This window comes from Sapajus apella, unplaced genomic scaffold (genome assembly GCF_009761245.1).
Source record: "Sapajus apella isolate SASKATOON/1434 unplaced genomic scaffold, GSC_monkey_1.0 scaffold1, whole genome shotgun sequence".
Classification (NCBI taxonomy): domain Eukaryota; kingdom Metazoa; phylum Chordata; class Mammalia; order Primates; family Cebidae; genus Sapajus; species Sapajus apella.
This window is the reverse complement of record NW_022436941.1, coordinates 75,953,391-75,977,299: the sequence shown is the minus strand read 5'-3', so window position 1 is coordinate 75,977,299 and position 23,909 is coordinate 75,953,391. Positions and strand designations below refer to the sequence as shown.

General features: G+C 41.7%; 1 protein-coding gene across 4 annotated transcripts in view; it reads left to right on the top strand.

Annotated features, from left to right (window-relative positions):
- Positions 1 to 4,030: 4,030 nt before the first annotated feature.
- The window catches only part of KIF2A (kinesin family member 2A), an 81,546-nt gene continuing 61,667 nt past the window's right edge, over positions 4,031 to 23,909 (top strand). For 2 of the 4 annotated variants that reach the window (XM_032279984.1, XM_032279976.1), the window contains exon 1: positions 4,031 to 4,400. In XM_032279984.1, coding sequence (XP_032135875.1) covers positions 4,337 to 4,400 — 64 coding nt within the window. In that variant the 5' untranslated portion in view covers positions 4,031 to 4,336. The remainder of the gene's footprint in view (positions 4,401 to 23,909) is intronic. The other 2 variants (XM_032280003.1, XM_032279993.1) reach the window with 1 other exon arrangement.

Sequence of the window (23,909 nt, the reverse complement as noted above, 5' to 3'; positions counted from 1 at the left end):
GCACGGTGGTGGGTGCCTGTAATCTCAGCAATTTGGAAGTCCTAGGCAGGTGGATCATCTGAGGTCAGGGGTTTGAGGGCAGCCTAGCTAACATGGTGAAACCCAGTGTCTACTAAAAATACAAAAAATTAGCTGGGCGTGGTGGTGGGTGCCTGTAATCCCAGCTACTTGGGAGGCTGAGGCAGAAGAATCACTTGAACACAGGAGGCACACGTTGCAGTGAACCAAAATCGTGCCATTGCACTCCAGCCTGGGCAACAAGAGCAAAACTCTGTCTCAAAAAAAAAAAAAAAAGAAAAGAAAAGAAAAGGTGGACTAGAAAAATAAGCAATGTTATTTAGTGCCCAGTTCCTAACTTGCAAATGTACAGAAAACATTGAATTATGGCAATTCAGGGATAATTAATAATTCTCAAGTAGGTATACATAATTTTCTGAGTTTTTTTTTTTTAATGGACCACGCTAAGCCCTACCCGAGATTTTAAACCCATTGGCCCAAGATAAGAGTTTGTACCTCTGTATTTGTTTTAAAAACTTTCTTAGAAGATTCTGATAATCATGGCTGTGTGAGAATTACCCACATAGGACAGTCATTATAAATGGGATAGGGTGGAAAAATTTCCATAAAGAAGGGAGACTTCAGGTGATCCACCCGTCTTGGCCTCCCAAAGTGCTGAGATTACAGGCATGTGCCACCACACCCTACCTAAAATTCTAATTTCTAATTAATAATTTGAGGACTATAGTAGAGTACTGTTTTGGGAGGTTTGTTTTTGTTTTTTGAGATAGGATCTTGTTATGTTGCCCAGACTGCAGTGCAGCACTGCGCTGTAATCATAGCTCACTGCAGCCTTGATCTCCTGGGCTCAAGTGATCCGTCTGCTTCAGCCTTCGGAGTAGTCAGGACTACAGGCGTAGGTCACCACACCTGGCTAATTTTTCTTTTTAGCAGAGATGAGGTCTCTATATGTTGCTCAATCTGGTCTAAAACTCCTGAACTCAAGGGATCTTGCTGTCTAGGCCTCCCAAAGTGCCGGAATTATAGGCAATGAGCCACCAAACGTGGTGTGGGTTATTTTTTATAGGATGCTTTACTTTTTTTTTTTTTTTTTTTTAAGATAGAGTCTCTGTCGCCCAGCCTGGAGTGCAGTGGAGCCATCTTGACTCACTGTAACCTCCGCCTCCTGGGTATAAGCAATTCTTCTGCCTCAGCCACCGGAGTAGCTGGGACTGCAGGAATGTACTACCACGCCCAGCTTATTTATTTATTTATTTTTGTATTCTTAGTATACCATATTGGCCAGGCTGGTCTCTAACTCCTGACCTTGTGATCTGCCCTCCTTGGCCTCCCAAAGTGCTGGGCTTACAGGTGTGGGCCACCATACCCGGCCTAGGATGGTTTACTTTTATTAAAAAAAAAAAAAAAAAAGTGATAAATATCAAGGTACTATCACATTTTATTTCATTTGTCCTCACAAAAACTTACTGTGATTGAGAGAATGTAAGTTATTATTCCAGATTGATCAAAGAGATAACTGAGATACTGAGCACCTTAAGAAGTTAACTTGTTGCATAACAAATATCTGAGTGCCTACTATGTAATCCTAATGAGAACAGTAGTTCTTAGGGTATATATCTTAGTAATTAATCAGTAGTTACTAGTTCAGGATCTTAGTAGTAGTTGTAGTTCTAGTTATGGTTATACATCTTGCTAATGTCTGAGCCAGAGTTAGAATCTTTGATCCAGGATGTTGATGGAAACATAGCCACACTGCATGTATTTATGGCTGCTCTTCAGGAAGCCACTAATATACAAGGCCCATAATGCAAGTCTTGGTAAATACATATGCTAATGTGTACCAAAAAAAATGTAGGCCTTTTGGGTATGTCTTATAAAGGTTTTGTGTTTATTAGGTGTTATACATTTTTATGGCGCAAAATAATGTGCATATTTAAAAAATATCTTTTATATGGATTAAAGGTTAAGACTAACTATATAAACCAAAGAGTGTAAGGTATGTGTCAGCAACCACGCTAAAAAATATTTGATGAAGCATAGAGGTGGCGTGCACCTCTAGTCCCAGCTACTCAGTAGGCTGAGGCAGGAGAATTGCTTGAACCTGGGAGGCGGAGGTTGCAGTGAGCCGAGAACACGCCACTGCACTCCAGCCTGGTGCCTGGCAATGGAGCGAGACTCTGTCTCAAAAAAAAAAAAAAAGAAAAGAAAAGAAAAGAAAAAAACATTTGATGAAGCAATGTCAACTTTGAGCTGTACAACTTGATTTCTTTGCATTCTAGTATAAGTAAAATATAAATAGATGTTTAATACCTCAGTTGCAGACATCAGAAAATGAATTCTAGACAGGAGATCAAAAAGTTCAGAACAACTCCCAAAATTATAGAAAAAATAAAAACTAAACCCTGATTTTGGTCAAATTTCATCTGAAACGGGTTCTGAAGCATGGTATCATTTCTGGAATGTAAAAGAAGTTTTTTTTTACATTGTCTATCCAGTGGGTTTTGTTTTTTTTTTTTTTATAGAAATTATACCCACTTTAGAATGGATTCAATAGAGTTGTTCGTTCGACAAGTATACCTTCAATACGTTCAAGCTACAGATGAAGTCAGTCTTTCAACAGTTTTTTTTAAGATCTACTTGATTACTTATATTAGGTTGAAAACTCTAGGCAAACACATATATGCACATAAGCATTGATGTATATATCCAGTTTCCAATTTTTAAATTTTAAATTGTGTATTTGTAGTTATTGTTACAGGGAGACTAACAACGACTAGGGAAGGCCGGCGCGGTGGTTCAGGTCTGTAATCCCAGCACTCTGGGAGGCTGAGGCAGGTGGATCACCTGAGGCCAGCAGTTTAAGACCAGCCTGTCCAATACAGATATAGTGAAACCCTCGTCTCTACCAAAAATACAAAAATTAGCTGGGCATGTTGGCGCGGGCCTGTAATCCCAGCTACTCGGGAGACTGAGGCAGGAGAATCGCTTGAGCCCAGGAGGCGGAGATCGCAATGAGCCGAGATCGTGCCACTGTACTCCATCCAGCCTGTGTGACAGACTCCCTCTCAAAAAATAAATAAATAAATAAATAAACCAATGACTAGGGAAAGCGTTGTTTCCTACATATCAAACCCCACTACTACCCCAGCAAGAGTTAGACATTTGGAGGTTTTTACACGGTGCTATAGTTTCCAGGGCCCTGTCCACATGGCCTTCCTGCTCTTCTAGGATGGAGTCTCACTCTCCACATTGCTGATGTGGTCAGACTAGTCAAATGACTGCAAAGAGACACATTCCCCAGTCAACTTTATGTGCCTGCCTTCTGCCCTTGAGTCACAGTTGTTGGCCTTTACAGGTCAAGACAAGTAAGTCTTGAACCCTCAGCAGAAACAGGGCACCAGCATCTGATGCCTCATAACCTGAACAGTTAAGGACGCCCCACCACAGAGTTTCTTTCTGAATGTGATGAACCATAAGGCAAGACTACAAAGGGACGGATCTTCACTTCGATTTAGGGTAGGTGACGCCTCGAGTGTTTCTTCCCTTCCGGCGTAACTGGATGGGAAACCTGAACCAAGTGTGCTTGGGAGGGCTGCTTGGTCACCTACCTGTAAGCGGAAACAGGGGGTGCCAATGAAAACACCGAGCCCGTTCTGTCTACCAAGGACGACCCTTGAATTCGCATCCCTCAGCCCGCTGGAAAGCCCTGAAACCACGGGGCCCTTAACCCATTTGGGCAACAGCGCCAATTCACGGGAGCCAGAAGGCAAAACGGCTCAGCGCGACGCTTCCCGCGTCTTCTAAGGCCGCAGGCTGAAATTAAACGCGACGCCGGCTAGTTGGGGGCCGGGCCGCACCGAGCGCTCACGGCTCCCGCGGTCCCAGCAGCCGAGGCCGCCGCCCGCCCCGTTGGGGAGCTGGGCGGGGCCGCCTAGAGGCAGCCGGCTAAGGCCAGCCGAAGAGGAAGAGACGCCAGAGGTGCGCTCTGCGCAGACGCGCGGCGCCCCGCCTCCCCAGCGTCGGCTCCCGGGCGGGCGGCGCGGGCCCTCCCACTCTACCCCGCGCCGCCTCACGGCCCCGGCCCTCGCTTCACCCTGACGCCCCGGCGTGCGTGTCCTCCTGCCGACCTGCAGGCTCGGGGCTTCCGCCTGCTTCCCCACAGCTGCTCCTCGCGGCCCCGCTCCCGTTCACGCTGTCGCCCGGGCCGGCGCGGCCGCGGGCAACCGCTCCCCCTCCCACACCTACCCCGCCCCCTCCCCGCCTTTTCCGCCCTCCGGTCCCCCTCCCTCGGCCCGCTGCCGCTGCTCCAGATGAGGTGATGGCAACGGCCAACTTCGGCAAGATCCAGATCGGGATTTACGTGGAGATCAAGCGCAGCGATGGTGAGCCGCCCCGCTGGCACGCTTGGCCCAGTGTTCGGTGTGCACGGAGGGGACGCTGGCGCCGGCCGCCTCATTGATTGCTTCGCCGGGCTGTGGGGGCGGGAAGGCGGCGGCCGCGGCGCTTTTGTGTGTGGCGTGTGTGCCAGTGAGGCCAGCGTGGGGTCCACCGGGCGCCGCTGCAGTGCTGGGGGCCGGGCCGTGGGGGAGGGAAGCCGGATGGGGAAAGGGCCCGGGTGTCCGGGGGGTCCCAGGGCGGGGGCCTTTTGCTCCTCCCCCCGCAATGTCCAGTCCCCCCGGGGACACCAGCCCGGGAGGGAGTAGGCTTCGTTAGAGATCGCCCTGCCTCGCGCTTCCTCCCGGTCTTCGGATATTACCGGCCTGGCCTCTGACGGGGATGGGGGTGGGGGAGCGGGAAGACCAGCGTTTTCACATTTACAGAACTGACTGCTGGTTCGGAGGTCGAGATGGGGGGAAAAGAGCCAATCCTGTCGCCTTAAACTGCTATCTGGTTGTCAGGCCTCCCCGGCTTTCGTCCTCGACCATGCTGCTTTCTTTTTTGCCACTTCCTTGGTAGAAAGATGTGGAGAATATCGCGTTGAGCCATGAATAAGGGTGGGGGAGCCATAGGAAGAAATATTCCATGGGCTTCTCCAAGGTGATGAGACTATTAAGGGAAGGATAGGGGATGGGCAGAGTCAATGCGAGGCACTGCTGAGAGGGTGGGGGTGGGCGACCGGATGTTGATATTTTCACACCCTCGGGAGAGGTAACTGAGACAAGTGTAAGGCGAGGTGAAGACACATGCTTTTTTTTTTTTTTTTTTTTTTTTTTTTTTAAAAAGAGCCTTAGGCTTATGTATCTTTCTGTAGGTTTCTTTTGGTGACAGTGTTTTATGTCACTAGCTTGGGGTGTGCAGTGAGATACACCAGCCAGACTGGAAATAATTCATGTTGTAAAGGAATAAGTATACGGAGTGAGATAAGTAAGATCATTCTTTTGGTACCAATATTGAAAGAACTAGAGATGTGTGATAATCTCGAGTTGAGCAGTGTTCCTGACCCCATCTTTCTTATACTAATTCCTTATTCCTTTTTTTTTTTTTTGGGACAGTTTCACTCTTTGCCCAGGCTGGAGTGCAGTGGTGCAATCTCGGCTCACGGCTACCTCTGCCTCCCGGGTTCAAGCGAATCTCCTGCCTCAGCCTCCCGAGTAGCCGGGATTATAGGCGCCCACCACCACACCCGGCTAAATTTTTGTATTTTTAGTAAAGATGGGGTTTCACCATGTTGACCAGGCTGGTCTCGAACTCCTGACCTCAGGTGATCCACCCACCTCAGTCTCTGAAAGTGCTGAGGTTACAGGCATGAGTCACCGCGCCTGACCTGGATTCCTTTGATGTGTGGCCTATTTATTAGCCTTTAGCCTAGTAACTTGGCTCTCATGTCCGCATCCCCCAACCTCTTGGATTCTTCCAGGTTTGACCAAGTTACCTGAAGCTGGGTTGACTTTCATGTTGTCTTTATGATATATTGTAAGACCCTATATAGCTAATGATCTTTTTCGTCGATTATATTTGAGGTAATTTGTGGTAACAACTGGAACCATCATTATCCTGTACATGAAAAGATAAATTATACTGCTTAGAGCTTTAGAAGTTACCGATAACACTGATGGGAAAGAGATAGCTTCTTTACTTGGGTTGAAGTTTCTTTTATATTTTCTCTTCAAATTATTTTCTTGAAAGAGTACTATTATTGTCATTTTATTAAGGTAAACATGGATTCACAGTATATCAGCAAAAGTAGGATTTACATACTATTTTGAAGATTCTGGGTGCACACCAACCCCTCTTTGGGGTATACACCCAAAGGAGAGGAAATCATCAGGTTGTGGAGATTACCTGCACTCTCACATTCATTGCGGCATTATTCACAATAGCCAAGATAGGAAAACAAGCTAAATGTCCATCGATGGATTATGAATGGCTAAAGAAATTGTTGTGTATGTGTGTATATGTTTGTCTGTATATAGACAACATACAATGGTACATTATTTGGCCTTAAAAAAGGAGATCCTGCCATTTACCACAACGTAGATAGACTTGAAGGACATTATGTTAAATGAGATAAGCTATACATACTGCATAATCTTACGTGTATGTAGAATTTTTTTTTTTTTTTTTTTTTTGAGACGGAGTCTTGTTCTGTTGCCCAGCTGGAGTGCAGTGGCACAATCTCGGCTCACAGCAACCTTTGCTCACTGTAACCTTCGCCGCCCAGGTTCAATCAAGCCAATTCCCCTGCCTCAGCCTCCCCAGTAGCTGGGACTACAGGTGCGCGCTTCCATGCCCAGCTAATTTTTGTGTTTTAATAGGGACAGGGTTTCACCATGTTAGCCAGGATAATCTCAATCTCCTGACCTCCGTGATCCACCCTCCTGGGCCTCTGAAGAGTATTTCTTGAAGCAGCTAAAATACACAGAATGAAACAATGGTTACCACTGTTGGTGGGGGGATGAAAAGGAAATGGGGGGATGTAGGTCAGGGATACAAAATAGCAGATATGTAGGATGAACAAGTTTAGAGATACAGGGAGACCAAAGTTAGTAAAATTGTGTTAAAGATTTTTGTTAAATAAGTAGATTTTAGCAGCTCTTGTTAAAAAATAATTATGTGAAATGATGGCTATGTTAATCTGCTTCACCATTTTGCTATCTATATTCCACAGCATCATGTTGTAAACCTCAAATATGGCCAATGAAATTTAGTTTTAAAAAAATTAGGGTGCAATAAAATGTGTACATTCTTTACACTCTTATAAGTCTTTATGAGTATAGGTGTTAACTTTGAAATCTTATCAGAAAAAGTATATGACATTTGATAGATTATACATTTCAATTTTTATGGAGCATATTTTATTTAAATTTATTGAATTTGAAGCAGTTTGGGTTCTTTTCAGCCTTCACCTTCAGCCTATACCAGAAATTCCCAGACATAAAAGAGCTTTGTGTTCTTACATAAGTTCTACTAATCTAAAACCATGTTTAAAAAGCAGTTTGCCTGTAAGAAACTATGGAAGTCATTACAGTGTGTTGCTGTCCTAAACCTGTGGTCATGTACCTTTTTACGTGCCTCAGATGCATGTTGGGGTTGGTGGAAGATTAGTAGAGAACTTGGAAAGAAGGGAAGGATCATTTGCATTGGACAATAGTGTTCCACAGTAGAAATTGATGTCTGGGAGAATGCCCCTCAAGCTTTCCCTTTTACACTTTATTTCATATTGATCTATATTAGGTACAACATTTGTGGTTATTATAACAAAAATAAACTTTGCAGTTGGATGAACACTAATATCTGAGACAGTAGAAATGACATGAGTGAAGAAAGGCTGCTTCAGACCATTATTAATTGGTGACTTGATGTTTTTCTCTTTGCTTGCTGATGGTGATCCTTGTCCCTATTTCAGGCCATGCTTTTCCCATTAGTGATGCTCTTATACTGATAAACATATTCCAAGGGCAGACTGGTACACTAAAATGGGCTTATTCTTATCTTTCAAGACCGTGATTAAAACTGTCCTAATGAGTCTTCACTGATTACTAAAACCAGATGGCCAGTCAGCATCTGAATTTCTAAATCATTCTGTATTATTCATGAGACAGCACATTCCCTTAAATATTAATGTTTGGGTCTATAACTCTTTTTTCACTCCTCTTACCTCATATCTATGGGTACATACTCTTAATATTATGTTTTTAAACTGCACTGGGTAATGGGGGGTGTGGAGGATGCAATGGAGGGATATCGGGCCACCCAGACCCGCTTAAAGCAGAGCCAGTGTGTTACAGGATTAAAATACTAATAACTCTTTTTTTTTTTTTTTGACATGGAGTCTCACTCTGTCACCCACCCAGACTGGAGTGCAGTAGCGCGATGTCCGCTCACTGCAACCTCTGCCTCCTGGGTTCAAGCAATTTTTGTGCCTCAGCCTCCCAAGTAGCTGGGACTACAGGTGTGTGCTACCATGCCTGGCTAATTTTTGTATATTTAGAAGTGACAGGCTTTTGCCATGTTGGTCATGCTGATCTCACTCCTGACCTCGAGTGATCTCCCACCCTCACCTCCCAGAGTACTGGGATTACAGGTGTGAGCTACTGTGCCCAGCCTTTAATAACTCTTAAATTCCCTAAATGCATCTGTGTATCGTTACCCCACCCCCACCCCTGGGATGCCTAGCAAAGTTCCTTGCTCATCGTTTTTGAAAATATCATACATTATTGGATTTTTTGTTTTCAAACATTTTAATTAATCATTCACATGACATGCTGGCTGGAAGTGAAACCTTCCATCTGTGGTCCTCTGTACTGCTACGTCCCTACTCTGGCCCTCTACTTTCCACTGGCCTCTTAGTCAGGATCTACATAGTTGATTGAAATTGAGTGATCTGCTAAGGTTAATCTGACTTTTCTGGTATTCTAAGGTTATAAATGACAGGGTTTAGGCTTGGACCCCTAAGATTGTTCCCTGCCACAGGAGATAACCTGGTATGAAATTGGATGGGTATATTTTCTTGCATGTATATTCCTGTTTTTCTGATTCAATTCCTTTCCCTTTTTAGAACCCACTGACTCTTTAAAAAGCCTACAATCTTTCTGTCGTGTAGCTAGTTTTCTCTTTTTTTTTTTTTTTAAGCTGTCCTTTTAACAGTTCTATAGTAGCTGTGACTACCCTTTGAGGACTGGGGAGAAATGAAAAATGTTGAATATTTGGAAGCTGCAGCTAATACAGGATTGTTCTTTGAGGGTTCTCTTAGTCACATTACTGTGACTGTATTACTGTATGTGATCTGAAGAGAATCATAGAATATTTCCACCAGAAAGGTTCTTGGAGATAAACTAGTTCTCTTTATAAATGTGGAGTCCCAGGTCACCATAAGTGACTTGTCTAGATTCGTACAACTTGTCAGTGGCAGCCAGAAACCTGTCATGCTCAGCATAGAAATCAGATTATCAAGAACTATGACAGTTAAGGAGGAATTCTCTGTTATTTTGGAACCATATACAGCTTTCTACAGCCCAGTCAAGATGTAGGAAATTACTTCTTACTTGGGAAAAAGGCACTAGCGAGCAGTGTTACAGAGCTTAATTGGAATGTTCTTGGTAAGAAGTGATGTCACTTGTAGAGTACACAAAACCTAAAATTGCAGGAGGAAAATCTTGTTTCTTAGTTAAGTATAGGTGTAAAGAGTACCTTTTAACATCAGAAATCAAAAGAAAATTGAAGTTTTCGGAGGACCATTGGGACTTTTGGAGTTCAGGGCAGGCAAAGAAAATCTTTAGAAAAGGTTTTAAGCAGCCTAATGTTTAGGTGCTTTGCCACATTTTTCTTCTGCTACTTCATCTTTACACGTCATTAGATAGGCTTCTGGAGAATAGAGTGTGTAAATTTAAGTAATAAAGATGAACCATTTAGCAATACAGTTGCTCTTTAGGTACAATTATGTGATGGATTATGGGGGTGGGATGGAATAGGGGAATTTGTGGCCTCATAGTTCCGTTTTGCATGGGGCCTGGGACAGTAATGTTTCTGCATATGTATTAGGCCTTAATAGTTTTCCAAGTGCTTCAAGACAGGTTAGCTAATTGGATCTTCATAGAAACTCTATGAGGTAAGCAGGGTAGGAAGAAGGCAGATTATTGATTTATAGGTGAAGAATCTGAGGTTGGATTATTTGCCAAGATCACATGGTTTTAATAAGGGGCATATTCTGGGCCAGAGCCTAAATCCCTTCACTCCCAGCTTTCTAAGTACTGGTAGATGTTTGCTGATGATGGTGTGAAGTTGTATAATTTAGTGTTTTTTTGAAACATACAAACCCCTGTAGTAAAATTCTTTCCACTGCTACCAAAGAAGCTCAAAAAGCTTAAAATAGTCACCTACTTATTGCTTCCAAAAGTACCACAGAAAGCCAGGAATCTGTATTCATTGCCTAGCCACTTGATTCAATGACAAAGATTTTGAAACTCTGGGGAAAAGCTTTGTGTCAACTTGTTTTATGTGTCATGATTGTTAAAATGCTAGAGAAAATAGCAAAAGGCCAGTTAAATCTGTGTCTGCTCAAATAAGACACGGGGCAAGAGTGGAAAATCAGAACAAGATTCCTTGAGAGATCATCTAGACCCCGTTCTTTCTAGTCACAAGTGTGGTTGTGATTAATATGACATTAATCTTTTGCATAATTTCATTCTTGGATTCAGCCATCTGCTTTAATTTTAACACCTCTGTTTGTAACCTATAATAATTTTATGATGTTTGTTTTGAGGTTATGATTCTTAGCTTAAGAATAGATATAATTTTTAAACCTTGGATAAAACTAATTTTCATTCTTCTGGTTCAGTTGTGGAACAAATACAGGTTAAGTTGCCTTCCAGCTCTTTTAGCTAAAGTAGTATTAGTAGTATTACAGTGCTAAGTGAAAACAGACGTTAGAATTTCACCATATTAAACTATCTCCCAAGAGTAATGCAAGGGAGGAAAGTGTTCGTTTTAAAAATCATGCTTCTAGGCTGAGCATGGTATTTTATGCCTGTAATCTCAGCACTTTGGGAAGCCAAAGCAGGACAATTGCTTGAGCCCATGAGTTTGAGGTTACAGTGAGCTGTGATCTCATTACCTGCTACATTACTGAAAGTTTAGATGGTCATTCCCTGGAGCATGTGATATTTTGGAGTATAGACCTTAAGTGATTATGGCATATCAAAATAATGTGATCTTATATTTCTTTGTTTTCTTATTGCATATTTCATTAAATACACTTCTGTTAACAGCCTGCTATGTATATCAGGCATTCTGATAGGTGTTGGAAGTACAAAAAAAGAATAAAGCAAAAATAGTTCTGCCCTTACAAACAAGAAAATAAATGATTCATCTCTTGTGTGATTAGTACTGATACAAGTATGCCATTTTGTGTGTACATCATTACTACTTTCCTTTTTAAGATTAGGCTTTTTAGGTAGGCTCTTGAAGTTATAGACCTTCTAGATGGAAAATACATGTCATATATGCCATCTCTCCCTCTCTATGGCCAATATCCATGATCCCTCATAACATGATTTCCTGATTAATTTAGCCTCAGAGTTCTTAAAACAGCATTATCAGTCCTGATAGCTCTTGTCAGACAGTTGAAATTGGCTTTGTTATTATTAGCCTATTTTCTATCTTCTGGTACCTATTTGGGTTATAAGTTTATAACTTTTAAATTGTTTTGGTATCAAAAGAAATATTTTTTGGGTGGTTTTCCTCTGTCACCCAGGCTGTAGTTCAGTGGCATGATCTTAGCTCACTGCAGCCTCTAACTCCTGGACTCAAGCAATTCTCACATCTTAACTTCCCAGTTAGCTAGGACTACAGGTAAGCACAACCATGATGCCTGGCTAATTTTTGTGTTGTTAGTAGAGATGGGGTCTTGCTATGTTGACTAGGCTGGTCTTGAACTCTTGGCCTCAAGCAGTTCTCCCTCCTTGGCTTCCCAAAGTAATGGGATTACAGGTGTGAGCCACCATACCTGGCCAGGTTTATTCAATTTTAAGTTGTTGGCAGACCACTACCTGACAGCAGGTTTTTCTCTAGATATTCTGGGGTTGGGGTACTGTAAACAGAGACTGGCTGGGTGTGGTATCTCATGCCTGTAATTCCAGCACTTTGGGAGGCTTAGATGGGAGGAATGCTTGAAGCCAGGAGTTGGAGACCAGCCTGGGCAACATGACAAGGTTCTATTTCTACAAAAAATAGAATCAGCCAGGCCTAGTAGCATGTGACTGTAGCCCCAGGTACTCAGGAAGATGAGGTGGGAGAATTGGTTGAGCCCAGGAGTTGGAGGCTACGGTGAGCTATGATCACACCACTGCACTCCAGCCTGGGTGACAGAACAAGTCACTGTCTTAAAACAGACACCAAGGAAGCAGAACATAAAAACAGTAGATCCAGCTACTGGTGGTTATGTGTAATTTGGTTATAACCTCCTTATACATTATGGCCAAGGAACTGTAAGTATCAGGTTCCTCCCAAAAGTATATTTTATTTACTTTTGAAGACTTTTTCTCCAGGTTTTGGCATGAATTTTGACCAAATTTTACCTAAAGGAAAGACAGGATCAGTAGAGGACAAACTTGTAAAATTTGCTAAGTGTCTTCACTGTGCTAAGAATGAACTTTTTTTTTTTTTGAGATGGAGTTCTTACCCTATCGCCTAGGCTGGAGTGCAATGGCAATATCTTGGCTCACTGCAACCTCCGCCTCCCAGGTTCAAGTGATTATCCTGCCTCAGCCTCCCAAGTAGCTGGGATTACAGGTGCATGCCACCATGCCCAGCCAATTTTTACATTTTTAGTAGAGACAGGGTTTCACCATGTTGGCCAGGCTGATCTCAAACTCCTGACCTCGAATGATCCACCCACCTCAGCCTTCCAAAGTGCTGGTATTATAGGTGTGAGCCATTGCACCCGGCATTATGCCTCCATTTTGACCACAACCCATCACAAGTTCATGTGTGGAATTTTCCACTGTGGTGTCATGTTGGTGCTCAAAAAGTTTCAGATTTTGGAGCATTTTGGATTAAAGAATGCTCAGCCTGTGGTGGTTCATAACTCTGGCTGCTCATTAGATCACCTGTGAGGCTTTGGAAAAAAACAGACCAAAAGAAAGAAAGAAACAAACAAACAAAAAACCCTACCACCAATATCTAGTTCCTTTGCCTAGAGAGTCTGTCTGAGTATGTAGTCTAGGTATCCGTATTTTACTTTAAGAGACCTCCCATACTATACTGGTCACCTTAACTTGTCACACATTAGTGATTCCAGAGTACAGCCAGGGTTGTGATCCATTATTTTAGTAAAAGCAGCATCTCCTAACAGAGTATCTGACAAGACTTCATGGAGAGTGATGTTTAAATGGTGAGAGGAAGATGACCAGTAGATTGCCGTGAGGGGAAGGAGGCATTCTAGCCATGTAGGACAGCATGGAAGAGGTCCCTGAGCTGGAAACAAAGCTGTCAGGTGAAGGGCATTTAAAGCAGACAGAGGGAGGGTGATGAGGAAGATATGGAAGGAGGGGTAATCTGGGGCACCCTATTAAAGACCTGGAAACAGAGGTAAGGTAAGGATCTTGGAATTAATTTCTAGGACACTTGGAAACTACTATAGGACTTAATCTCCTAAGAGCAGTAATAGGAGTTAGTAAGTGATTAGTGACAGATTAGAAGGAGAGTAGTATTGAAAATGAGAGGTAGCATAGATAAGATTGCATCAGTCTAGAAGTGTGAGCACTAATTAAGGAACAGATGATATGCAGAACGCACTGCAAGAAGAGTTGATGTTATATTGCAATATATCACTTGTGTTGAATAAAGGGCAGATGAGTTGAAAGGAAAGGACTTAACATTTAGAAAGTCTTAGTGTAGGTTTTAAAATCTCTTCAGTTTTATTTAATCAACCCGACCCTACTCAAGAATACAGTGTAGAGGACTGAGAGCCTATGGAGGTAGTATCAAAGACAGCATCCAACTCAGGCTGCATATAGTTTTTACCACTAATATCCTAAAAGTAAGTGAGTTTAAGGTATAAATCACTTCCATTAAATGTTTACCTGCAGTGGGAATTTACTTAAGCTATAACTAAATACTTTGCCTTCTTAATACCGAGCTGTAGTATGTTACCCAGAACTTTCTCTGAATTCTTGGAACAGAATGAGAAGGAAACGCAGTACACAAAGAATATGGCTTCAGCTTTTTAAGGGATGGAATGCTTTATTTCTTGAAATGCAGCTGCTCTTTTTCACTTTTTCTTTGCTCTTACTTTTAGCCTATTTTTTTCTGTCCTGGCATTTGCCTCTCTTTTTCATCCTTAGGATTCTAAGCACCATTTCAGTATTCAGAATCTCTTAACTGTGGTTTGCAATTTAGGACTTAAAAAGAGGTAAGCAAGGGATTAATAGGCACAGCACAGAGGCAGTGAAATTATTCTTTATGATACTATAAAGGTGGATACATGTCATGATACATATGCCAAAATTCATAGAAGGTACAATACCAAGAGTCAACTCTAATGTAAACTAGGGACTTTGGATGATAATGGTGTGTCAAGATAGGTTCATCGATTGTAACAAGTGTACCTGGTGTGGGGCATTGATAGTGGGGGAGGCTGTGTATATGTGGGGTTAAAGCTTATATGGGAAATCTCTGTACCTTCCACTCGATTTTTCTGTGAACCTAAAAAAGATTGGGGAAAGAGTATGCAAACTTTAGGAGTTAAAAGTCAGAACCACTCTTGAAATAATGGACCAATTAATGACAAAAAAATGTATATTTTATGAATGAGGATCAATCATATAGATGTACAATTAAGATAAAATTTTGCTATTCATTTTTGTCATGCGTATTAGATTGGCCAATGTGAGAAGAAAAAAAAATTTAATGAGCTATAGTATAGTAAAAAGGATTCACAAATGTATGGCAACTTTAGCCCTTCCCTTTTTTTATATGGATATATTTGAGTTTATGGTTCAAATGCTGTGACAGATGGTCAAGCAATGTGTCTAGCAGTCTCAGCCTTGAGATCAGCTGTTGAATTTAACTACAGGTTTACCTGTCTAGTTGGGAGGATTACTAGGTGGCCAGGAATTTGAGATCAGCCTGGTCAACATAGCAGCACCCCAATTAGAAAAGTGCGTTAGGGGTGGAAACAGCATTAAGCTTTTTTTTTCCTTGGTAGTACATTTAATCGTGTAATTTACTATGGACGTCTAAACAGAAATGGATATAGTGATTTACCTATAAGATTTTTACGAAATGAGAACAAATTAGGGGCCCTAATTAGTAAGGTAAATCTTAGAATTTAACCACATAAAGCTTTTTGATGAAATACTACTGTTGGTCAAAACTGCTTATATTGTTATAATGAGGAAGTTGACTTGTCCAAGGTCATACATAAAATAAGTAGCAAATATGAGATTAGAACATAGATTGTCTGCCTCCAAAATCCTCTACACACTAATTCATCGTAGAGTTTTTTGTACACTATTAATGTTCCTGTATTGGAAGTCAAATAATTAATTACATAATGCTTTTCCTTTCTAGGGTATAGTTTTTATTAATCAGGTGTTTTTATTAATCTAACTAGTATTTGCTGTATTGCCATCATGTGTCCCTTCAACTGATTTCTTTGAAGAATTAGATGAAGGACTTTTCTCTAGAAGAAGTTAGTCAGTTAAAATAAAATAATAAGTAGTTATTGCACTCAATACAAATGCTCTTTGGCTCTGTAATTTCTCTTGAGAAAGACATTCTAGTTTTCTCCAGTCTCTTGCTGTTGCCTAATCCTAGCCTCCCACAGTGCTGGGATTACAGGCGTGAGCCACTGTGCCTGGCCATGAATTTATTTTATAAGCCTATTGCTTGAAATTGTGTTGGGATTATATGTGGATTGTGTGTTTCTTTTTTAAATTATAGCTGATACTAAGAGTTGACTATAACTTGGCTCTAAGTATATAGCAAGTGCTTTCTTTATATGCTCTTTGGTTGCAGTTTTATTGAGAGTGATACCATTGCTTTTAATGTTACATGCTCTCTTGGGTTTATATTAAGAACAATTCCTTAATTAAAAATAAGTAGAGCTTCTTTTCCTTCTGTTCCTCAGGTTTTTCCTTTTAAATCTTTACGGGTGCTTCTTTCTCCATTCCCTTTAAGTGTTGATATTCCTCAGGGCTTGATCCTACTCCTGCAGTATTTCTCACATAGTATTCTCTTTCTGGTAAACTTAATGCTTCTCTTTAGCCCATGTTGGCTACAGATATCTACTGTTTGTATGTGTCATGGATTACCGAATATCTCCTCCTGGGTGTCTTATAAACACTGAAATTCAGCATGATCATAGCTCACTGCAGCCTTACCTCCCAGGCCCAAGTGATTCTCCTACCTCAGATTCCTGAGTAGCTAGGACCACAGGCACATGCCACCTTGCCTGGCTACTTTTTTTTTTAAGTGGGGTTTAGGGTTGGGGAGAAACAAGATCTCACTGTGTTATCCAGGCTGGTGAAACTCCTGGGCTAAAGTAATCCTCCTGCCTCAGCCTCTCAAAGTGCTCGGATGACAGGCATGACCCACCATGCTCAGTCAATATTTATCTTTTTATTGTTGAGATATAAAAGTTATGGGACTGGACATGGTGGCTAACACTTGTAATCCCAGCACTTTGGGAGGTGAAGGTGGGTGGATCAAGAGGTCAGGAGTTCAAGACCAGCCTAGGCAACATGGTGAAACTCGGTCTCTACAAGTACAAAAAATTAGCTGGGCGTAGGGGCGGGCGCCTATAATCCCATCTACTTGGGAGACAGAGGCAGGAGAATTGCTTGAACCTGGGAGGTAGAGGTTGCAGTGAGCCACACTGTACCCCAGCCTGGGCAACAGAGCGAGACTCTTGTCTCAAAAAAAAAAAAAAAAGTTCTGGATACTACAGCCTTATCTGATACATGCTTTACAGATATTTTTTTCTAATTCTGGAGGTTATATTTTCCCTTTCTTGATAGTATCCTTTGAAGCACAAAAATTTTTAATTTTGATTAAATCTAGTTGTCTATTTTTTCTTTTGTTGCTTTTGTTTTTGTTACATCTAAGAAAACGTTGTCTAATCCAAGATGAGACCTACCTTTATGTCCTACTACTCATGTAGGGACCTAAAATGTTTATGTTCAACCTTTTAACAGAAAACAAGTAAGCACTTGTCAGCAAATACGCTGCAATTCTTTGGTGAAGAATGAATGAGACCTTGAAATACCTTGCAGCTCTAGTCTCGAAGTCATCTCTTCGTTACTGGAGTTGAAGGGTGGAAGAAGGTTGCCTGTTCTCTGTGTAACTACACACAGATATGTGCATATGTGGTATAATGTATCAGTATTTAGAGAGACCATAGTAAGCACAGCACAAAACCAGGCATAAAGAGATACATGGGAAATAGAGTTTAAATTTGAATATGGTAAAGATTGTTTTATGATTTTGGGGTTTTTTTCCATATTCATATATTTAATATTACTTTAAAATAGATGAGTGGAATGTGATTCAATTTAGTAAAAAAAAAAAACAGCTTTATTAAAACATCTGAGAAAGATAGAAAAATAAATGTATTAGAAAAGGTTTTTAAAAAGGAGAATGTTAAAAACATATAAAATTGGCCAGACACGATGGCTCACACCTGTAATCCCAGCACTTTGGAAGCCTGAGGTGGGCGGATCATGAGGTCAGGAGTTCGAGACCAGCCTGACAAACAAGGTGAAATCCCGTCTCTACTAAAAATACAAAAATTAGCTGAGTGGCAGGAGCCCGTAAGCCCAGTAGGCAGGAGAATTGCTTAAGTCCGGGAGGTGGAGGTTGCAGTGAATGGAGATTGTGCCACTGCACTCTAGCCTGGGTGACAGAGCAAGACTCCGTCTCAAAAAAACCCAAAATTTTAGCTTTATACATACTGAAGTAAATATTGATGAGTTGATATACTAGCTAGAGTTTGTTTCAAAATAATCCAGTTGTGGTGATAGAAGTGGCAGCAGGATTGACCATCTGTTGAAAATTAGTGATGCTGAATGTAGGGGGTTATCATCTATTGTGCAAGTTTGCAATTTTTCCTAATGCATTAAATTTTTTTGCTGGGTACAGTGGCTAGTGCCTATAATCCCATCACTTTGGGAGGTCAAGGTGGGTGGATCGCCTGAGCCCAGGAGTTTGAGACCAGCCTGGGCAACACAGCAAAACCTCGTCTCTACAAAAAAATACCTTGCAAAAATTAGCCGAGCATGGTGGTATGTACCTGTTGTCCCAGCTACCCTGGTGGCTAAGGTGGGAGGATCACTTGAGCCCCAGAGGTCGAGGCTGCAGTAAGCTGTGTTTATGCAGTGCACTCGAGCCTGAACGATAGAGGGAGACCCTGTCTCAAATAAATAAATACCTGTAAATGAAAATTCTTCAAAATGCCTCTGCACACAATCCCATTTACAATAGCCACATAAAGAATAAAATACCTAGGAATATAGCTGACCAAGGAGGCGAAAGAGCTCTACAATGAGAATTACAAAACATTGCTGAAATAAATCAGAGATGATACAAACAAATGGAAAACACTGCCAGGCACGGTGGTGCGTGCCTATAGTCCCAGCTACTCGGGAGGCTGAGGAGGGAGGATCGCTTGAACCCAGGAGTTCTGGGCTGTAGTGCGTTATGCCAGTCGGGTGTCTGCACTAAGTTGGGCATCAATATGGTGACCTCCTGGGAGCAGGGGACCACCAGATTGCCTAAGGAGGGGTGAACCAGCTCAGGTCGGAAACGGACCAGGTAGAAACTCCCGTGCTGATCGGTAGTGGGATCACACCTGTGAATAGCCACTGCACTCCAGCCTGGGCAACATAGGGAGACCCCGTCTTAAAAAAAAAAAAAAAAAAAAAAAAGGAAAGTATTCCATGACCATGGATAGGAAGATTCAGTGTTGTTAAAATGGCCATACTGCCCAAAGCAATTTACAGATTCAGTGCTATTCCTATCAAACTACCAATGACATTCTTCACAGAATCAGAAAAATCTGTTCTAAAATGCATATGAACCAAAAAAGCACCTAACAGCCAAAACAATCCTAAGCAAAAATAACAAGGTAGCATACTACCCCATTTCAAACAGTACTGCAAAGCTGCATTACAAAACAACACGGTACTGATATAAAAGCAGATACATAGACCAATGAAACAGAATCAGGAACCCAGAAATAAAGCCACACACCTGCAACCATCTGATCTTCAGCAAAGTCAATAATAACAAGCAATGGGCAAAGGACTCCTTATTCAGTAAACGGTGCTGGGAAACTGGGTACCCACATGTAGAAGATTGAAACTGGACCCCTTCCTTTCAGCATACACAAAAACTAACCCAAAATAGATTAAAGACTTAAATCTAAGACCTCAAACTATAAAACTCCTGGAACAAAACCTAGGAAGTAGCATTCTGAGCATCAGCCTTATCCAAGAACGTATGACCAAGTCCCCGGAACAAAACAAAAAATGACAAATAGGAGCTAATTAAAGAGCTTCTGCACAGCAAAAGAAACTGTCAACAGAGTAAACAGACAACCTACAGAATTGGAGAAAATATTCACAAACTATGCATGTGACAAAGATCTCATTTTCAGAATCTGTAAGAAACAATTCAAGCAAAAAGCAAACAGTTCCATTAAAAAGGGGGCACACTTAGTTTCTTAAGTTGCCTGCTTTTTCCTCTTCCAAGTTGTACTTTCCTTTCTTTACTGTTGTAAAGCTTTTCTTTCTTTTTTTCTTTTATTTGAGACTGAGTCTTGCTCTGTCACCCAGCCTCGAGTGCAGTGGCGTGATCTCAGCTCACTGCAACTTCACCCCCTGGGTTCAAGTGATTCTTCTGGTTTGGCCTCCTGAGTAGCTGGGATCACAGGTGCCTGCCACTATGCCTGGCTAATTTTTGTATTTATAGTAGAGATGGGGTTTTTGCTGTGTGGCCAGACTGGCCTCAAACTCCTGATCTCAGGTGAACCACCTACCTCGCCCTCCCAAAGTGCTGAAATTACAGGTGTGAGCCACGGTGCCCAGCCATAAAGCTTTTAAACTTTAATTCCTGCTCCGAAAGAAAAAAAAATGGGTCAGGTACATGAACAGATACTTCTCAAAAGAAGACATACATGTGACCAACAAATATATGAAAAAATGTTCAACATCACTAATCATTTGAGAAATGTGAGTCAAAACTACAACAAGATACCATCTCACACCAGTCATGGCTGTTATTAAAAAGTCAAAAAAGGCCGGGCGCGGTGGCTCAAGCCTGTAATCCCAGCACTTTGGGAGGCCGAGGCGGGTGGATCACGAGGTCAAGAGATCGAGACCATCCTGGTCAACATGGTGAAACCCCGTCTCTACTAAAAATACAAAAAATTAGCTGGGCATGGTGGCGCGTGCCTGTAATCCCAGCTACTCAGGAGGCTGAGGCAGGAGAATTGCCTGAACCCAGGAGGCGGAGGTTGTGGTGAGCCGAGATCGCGCCATTGCACTCCAGCCTGGGTAACAAGGGCGAAACTCCGTCTCAAAAAAAAAAAAAAAAGTCAAAAAAATAACCGATGTTGGTGAGGTTGCAGAGAAAAGGGAACACTTATACACTGTTGGTGGAAATGTAAATTAGTTCAGCCACTGTGGAAAACAGTGTGGAGATTTCTCAAATAATGTAGAACTATTCGACCCAGCAATTCCACTACTGGGTATATACACAATGGAAAATAAATTATTCCACAGAAAAGATGCATGTACTTATATGTCCATTGCAGTACAATTTATAATAGCAAAGACGTGTAATCAAGCTGGATGTCCATGAACAGTGAACTGGTTAAGCGGGAGGTAAACATTGGATAAATACTGGACACAAAGATGGCAACAATAGACCCTGGGGATTACTAGAGGAGGGAAGGTGGGAAGGTTGAAAAATTACCTGTCAGGCACTCTGCTCACTACCTGGGTGATGGGATCATTTGTATACCAAACCTCAATGACATACAGTTTACCCATGTAACAAACCTGCATATGAACCCCCAAACCTTAAATAAAAGTTTTTAAAAAATGCCTCTGGAGACCAAATCTTTCTCTTGGTTTCTGATCTACCTTCTAGATGTTATCACATGGATTTCCTGCAAGTATCTTAAACTTACCAAAAACGGAATCCATTGCCTTTATCCCCATATTCTGTATTTGTTTTCTGTATATTGCTTAGTGGAAACACCATATACCTGGTTTCTCAAATAGAAATCTTACTGATACTGCCATCTTCCCTCATTCCTTGAAGATGTTTGCTCCTGGCTCACCCACACTCTCAGCAAATGACCTTGCGTGTCATTTCACTGCCAAGAAATGCAAGCAACCAGAAAAGACCTACAAGTCTACCATGTCTACCCAGCACTTCGGGAGTCTGAGGCAGGCAGATTACTTGAGCTCAGGAGTTTGAGACCAGCCTGGAAAACATGGTGAAACCCCCTCTCTACAAACATGTGCCAAAAATTAACAGGGCTTGGTGGCACATGCCTATGCTTCTAGCTACTCAGTAGGCTGAGGTAGGAGGATTGCTTGAACCAGGGAGGCAGAGATTGCAGTGAGCCGAGGTCTAGACACTGCCTCAAAGAAAAAAAACCAAAAACTGCTTGACCACTCTCACTTTTAGGCATTGCTTCTATTTTACTTGATCCGTTAGCAGCATTTGACACAGTTAATTCACTCCCTTTTGTCTGAAATACCTTAATACCTTCACTTAGCTTATATGACTACTTCTCTGATTTTTCTTCTTTTTCTCTGTTAACTTCTTGATCCCCTTTGCTGGTACCTCGTTTCCCTGACCTCTGTACAGAACTTTAAAGATCAGGACTTCTACTCTCATAGTCTTTGTGGTCACAACCACTTTGATCATCTTAAAAATACTGTCTATTTTGGTGTTTTATAAACCTTTTTTTTTTTTTTGAGACGGAGTTTCACTCATGTTACCCAGGCTGGAGTGCAATGGCGCGATCTCGGCTCACCGCAACCTCCGCCTCCTGGGTTCAGGCAATTCTCCTGCCTCAGCCTCCTGAGTAGCTGGGATTACAGGCACGCACCACCATGCCCAGCTAATTTTTTTTTGTATTTTTAGTAGAGACGGGGTTTCACCATGTTGACCAGGATGGTCTCGATCTCTTGACCTCGTGATCCACCCGCCTCGGCCTCCCAAAGTGCTGGGATTACAGGCTTGAGCCACCGCGCCCGGCCTATAAACCTTTTTTTTATTATTGCTCTGCGCCTTTTGACTTCTTTATTGCCTAATCACCCCATCCCAATAAAAATTTCTGTGCATCCTACGCACTGGGGTCACTTGGGAGGAAATAGGGGAGGGACGGTGGGGGGTGGGGAGTTGAGGAGAGATAGCAAGGGGAGAGATGCCAGATGTAGGTGATGGGGAGGAAGGCAGCAAATCACACTGCCACGTGGGTACCTATGCAACAATCTTGGATGTTCTTCACATGTATCCCAAAACCTAAAATGCAATAAAATAAATAAATGGGAAAAAAAAATTCTGTGCATCTATTTATAGGTTGTGGCCCTTTGGAGGGCCATAAACCATAATAATATCTGAGATCTCCCCTTCCAAAGAGCCAATTTTTACCACCTTGGGGATATCACCCCCTGAGAATGCATGATTTGTATTGACAATCCCCAAGCTTTTTTCTTCAACTTTGACCATCTCCAGTGTATTAGACAGCCTGCTTCGTATCTCGAACTTCATATGTACAAAACCAAACTCAATCTGACTTTAGCCTTTCTTGCCACACAGAGCTTCAGTGATCTCATTCTTCTTTATGTACCTTTTGCTCTAGCAGCACTGAATTTGAAATATACATTTTACCCTACTGGTAAAAGGGCTTAGAAGAGTGATCATTTATTCTCCTAACCCAAATTGGCCAGGCTTTGAAAGTAGAAATTTCCGTGACTCTGGGCCACTACCATGATAGGCTTCCCGTAAGTAGGGTGGAGCAGAAGTTGGGATGACAGAGTCCTGGGGGGAATAGTAACATTGCACTGACAGTTGAAAAACATTCCACAAAATGATCCCTGTGTCTCTTTAGGATGTATGCGTAAGAGAAGGTGGTATCTACATGTAGCTCTGAAAAGTTCACAGAATAGCATAGCTGTATTGGTATGGAATTCCCTTTTGAGTAAATAAAAATTTAAGCCAGGGAGCAATTAGATAGCATTGCTCGGTATATACAGGAGAACATCTGGGAAAGACAGTTCTTCAGAATATTGAACTATTAGCAACATGTTGCTTCAACAGCATCACCGTAAAAGTCTTTGGTATTCTAAACAGGAAATCTTTTATTCTTTAACACATGAGTAAAGATACATTTGGTATATTCTGTCACCCATGGGAATGTAGACATGAAGAATAGCCTATTAAGGCTCATAGGTTTTGAGATTATTAGTTTACTTGTTAATAAACTTCATGAAGTGTTATTTCTAGTACTGTGGGGTGTTTTGGTTACATTTTTACTGTTTCAACTAGAATCATAATCATATTACATTGTGACTTTAGAATTTTGGTTTTTATGTTCTCTTTACAAGTGATTTTGGGGACTGGTTTAACCCTCCCTTCCCCCAACCCCAAATATGCTGAATAGCATCAGGAAACTAGTGATTTAATACTTTTTAATGTTATCATAGATTCTTTATGGCATTTTTATTATTACTGTTACGCAAATTCAGAATGAAACTTTTCTAAAAAGTTGTACAATAGGCCTTTCTAAATAATAATGCCACCTTAATTGTTAGTGTGCAGCTCAACAAATCTGAAATTTCCCCATCCCCCAGAGGAACTGAGTGCTACTAAGTTTTCAGATCCCTTTTCAAAACAATAAATGAGGTAAGAATTTGAAAATTCATAGTTTGTGG